At 30.6% G+C, this 3,961-nt stretch overlaps 1 protein-coding gene across 1 annotated transcript; it reads left to right on the plus strand.

Moving 5' to 3' along the window:
- Positions 1–465: 465 nt before the first annotated feature.
- Positions 466–2,038, plus strand: TRIADDRAFT_64427 (uncharacterized protein). Its single transcript, XM_002118620.1, has 3 exons — positions 466–574; positions 751–1,038; positions 1,569–2,038. Exons 2-3 carry the CDS (start codon positions 769–771, stop codon positions 1,695–1,697), a joined length of 399 nt encoding a protein of 132 aa, XP_002118656.1. The 5' UTR covers positions 466–574; positions 751–768; the 3' UTR covers positions 1,698–2,038.
- Positions 2,039–3,961: the final 1,923 nt, after the last annotated feature.

Consider the following 3,961-nt stretch of genomic DNA (forward strand, 5'->3'; position numbering starts at 1 on the left):
TAAATAACAATCTTAAGAGAAATTTTATTGAGATCAGACTAATTTGTAACAACCCATTGAAAATATTATCTTAATACTCCATTTATTATGTGACTTCAACCCGTCGTTAATACTTTCATTTCCCTGATTTAAAACACAAAGAATTGTTACCTTCCTCTTTATTACCTTTTCGTTATCCAAAATGCACTATTTTTACAATAAAGCATATAAAATTGAAGATAATAATAAGCGTGTGAACAAATAAAAACGATGTTTTTTAGTTGAAATTTTCCTGAATTATCGAAATTAAAGATATCGATACTGAGGAAATTACAATGCAAACACTCTCAGATTGATTAGAACTATGACTTTATTTTAATTTCGCTCGAATATTTATCAATCATTTATAAAAGTAAGACGTTCCTTTTGTTAAAGCTAGGATATATAAACAGCTATCTTGCAGCTCAAAATCTTAACCACTGGAAATCGAACACTAAGCTTCCTTAAAATATTGTCTATTGCTTTACTTTGGAAATTCAGGAAGGATCGCAGAATTTATCTCAAGAATTAATTTAGAAAATTAAAAGTTGTTGAGGTACGTATTAACATTAAGCGTTTTTTAAAAATCAAGGTTATAGTCGCAATAATATGTATTAATCATTCAATCTATACTATATTCGAAGATGCCGTATATTCATCATTTCAATTTCAATTCGAATACTACAGTCTATCCAGTACTAAAAATTAATCTTTATTTCATTGACTATAAAGAAGGATCATTGCAAGAAAATGAATACTAAATTGGCTCTCATTGCGTGTCTATTTCTCTTTGCATTTGCTTACGCCACTGAAGATGACAATTCTAAGCTCGATAATGACAATAAGGGTGGGCATGGACCAGGCTATTACGATATTGCTGAAAAGGATGTCCATAAACTAGACCCGTACGAAATTGCCGACAAAGATGCATACAACGAACTTGGAGAAATAGATGAGTCTTATGACATGGATAAAGGATTCGATTCAGAATTTGAGAATGGTCTAACCGAGAAAAGCACCGTGAGTATTTAGGATAATTATACATCGTAGCTTTTAATAATACTACCATGCAGACGAGACTGCTATCTATCATTATCAGTACATCTATCATAATTAAGGCATTATTCGGTGACATTCTATATTACATAGGTAGTATGATCTACTATGATACTATATGATTCAAAGTAAATTTATCGTGCATTACTAAAGCAATTTCATCATAAGATACCTTGCAATTTATAATAATAATACATATAGAAGCTACTGTCTATAATTATCAGTAAGCTTATCATAGTTACGGCATAATTTGGTAGTATTTTACATTTCATAGTTAGGATAATCTATAATGATAATTGAGGATTCAAAGTCATTTAATAACACATTTCTACAAGCAATCTTATCCTAAAATCAGCTCCTTCTCACAAGTTAACTTTGCGCTGTTAATTGTGAAAATGAGTAGTCTTTTAATGCAAATATTCCATAAAATTAAAAATTTTTTAAATATATCTATCTAAATACTAAAACTCTTTTCAACTTGAAATTTACTATAGCAGGCCTTTTGGCGCCGTCGCCGCCGCCGTCGTCGTCGTGCTCCAGCCCCTGCTCCGAAACCTCGACGTCCCATCATCTTCCATTTTTATCGTCGTCGACAGATTTTCGTCTATGGCAAAAAACGATAAAATATTCACTACAGAATTAAACTAGTTTATAAGGTCCATTTTCCTAAAATTAGAGAGCAACCAAGACAGATAAGAATCGTATACTGTCTATATTTTGCTAAACTAAGAATGTAGAATATTTAAATGCTATTTTATCGCATCTTGTTAACAGTAGTTTAAAACTGAATGATCCGTAAAGTATTACTGCTAGTTCATGGCTAGACGAAGTAGTCTATAATTGCAATATCAAATTAAAATTTTTCAGTAATAATATGTTATTTACGTTATGTACCTGATATTGCCTGTATCTGATCCTAGTCTTCTTTTTTGGTCACAAAATAAACGTTTCATATACGATGAATTCAAGGCCTTGAATGTTGAAATCAGATTTTGATAGTTCTCCAATCAATTTTTCCAAGGAATAATTGTTATACCAACAAGTTCAGCCAAGCTAATTAAATGATAGTTCCTAGTCTTTATAATATCGAATTACTCTTTAGCCATATGAGCTTAGATAAGCTCTTTGTGATGTCTTTCCTAATAGATATGGTGCCGATTCTATAAAGTTACTTTACAAATTGATACGATTCCTGAGAATGCGCTCATACAGTACTCTATATGAATACTGGAATTATTCATAAATAAAGTTTAGTCTAGCTAAATTACTAATGATGGTTCCTAGTCTTTATGGAATCGCTTAAATTACTCTTAGTTGTATGTACTTAATAAGGCCTTTTTCGTGTCTTTCCAAATAGACATATTATCGATTGTATAAGCTACATCACGAATCGATAAGATTTCTGGAAATGCACTTATATAGTACTGTATATAAATACTGGAAAATATTCACAATTAAGTTTAGTCAAGCTAATGACTAACGATGATTCCTGGTCTTCATGATATCACTTAAATTACTTTCCATACAGTCATTGATCTACTATAATGATCAGGTAAAACTTTATCCAATTTTAGTCATCGTTTTGCAGACTCTAACCTAATAAAGCATTTCATAACATCGCATATCCATACTAGGATATTCTTGTGAAATATTCTTCATTTCGTTTCGGTCAATATCTAATTCAATTGCCAATTTTTTTCCTGTCTGCACTAATACTTCGATAAATTTTTTTTATGAATGTTGATGTATGTACTGTATAGTGCAGAAAGTGAAAGGTGAGCTGTTTAAACTGTAGAATTAAGGGAAAATTAACTATATTAGACGGATACAAGGAGCTGCTATACGAGGTGATATTAGTACTTATTTTCATGCCATGGATAAATTTTTTATCAGTTTTGCGTAATATTTAAATCATCAATATTAAAAAAATTGACGATGTATGTTTTAAAAGTAACCGCTCATAACTTTACTGGTAACTGCGTGCGTATTTAATTTATTAGCAGCAGCTGATGATCATGCACTCATCTAACAATTTGCATTAGTAAGATAGTTAAGAGCAAGCTGCAAAAGTTAAGTATAATCATCGCTAGTTGCAGTAGATGTAAATATTCCATGCAATACTGTAAGATAACTACATCAATTTTTACGTTAAGTAATACACGGATTGATTTCATACGGAGTATAGTAGAAATGCTATTTAGTTATTATAACTTAAGATCGAATTTATAACTTATGAAATGCTACCCTAAATTTTGATAAATTACTGCTGCAAATGAACTATAAACGAGATCAAACCAATCACTCTATGCTTACCAGCTTCCGGTACTACCCTTTGCTCTTTTTCTTGCTGTTGATCTGTTGAAATGTTTTTGTGTTTCTCGGGCATAGTTTGTGATGAGCCTTCTGATTGTTGATCTGCTTCATAAGCAGGTTTTAGCATATATACAAAATGTATTAAAATTAGAAAGGTACCTGGTTTAAACAACAATTTATCTATTATGCTTCTAGGCAGGTGCAACAGTAAAAAGTACGACTAGTTTCTCTATAAAACTATGTTTTCTACAGGTAATTAAAATTGATTCAATATCTGTGAAAGGAAGCTTTGGCAAAAATGACAGTGGATAAATTATTGCGAAATATATGATGTGATGAAGTAACTGTAACTATACTGTATTCGCCTAGTAAGTGTTCAATATTTCTATGATATACCGCTTGTGTTTACTTAATTATGAGCAATAATGCTACCTAGAAGTTTTTTTTTCCTCGTAAATCATCCAGTCTTTAACAGATTTGCTTCTTACACTTATTAAATAAATATAAGATTCTTATATTTATACTTATATATAAATCTCTTATATTTTGCTTGAGCGAAATATATACTGTATAT

The sequence above is a fragment of the Trichoplax adhaerens genome, genomic scaffold (assembly GCF_000150275.1).
Source record: "Trichoplax adhaerens TRIADscaffold_305 genomic scaffold, whole genome shotgun sequence".
Classification (NCBI taxonomy): domain Eukaryota; kingdom Metazoa; phylum Placozoa; class Uniplacotomia; order Trichoplacea; family Trichoplacidae; genus Trichoplax; species Trichoplax adhaerens.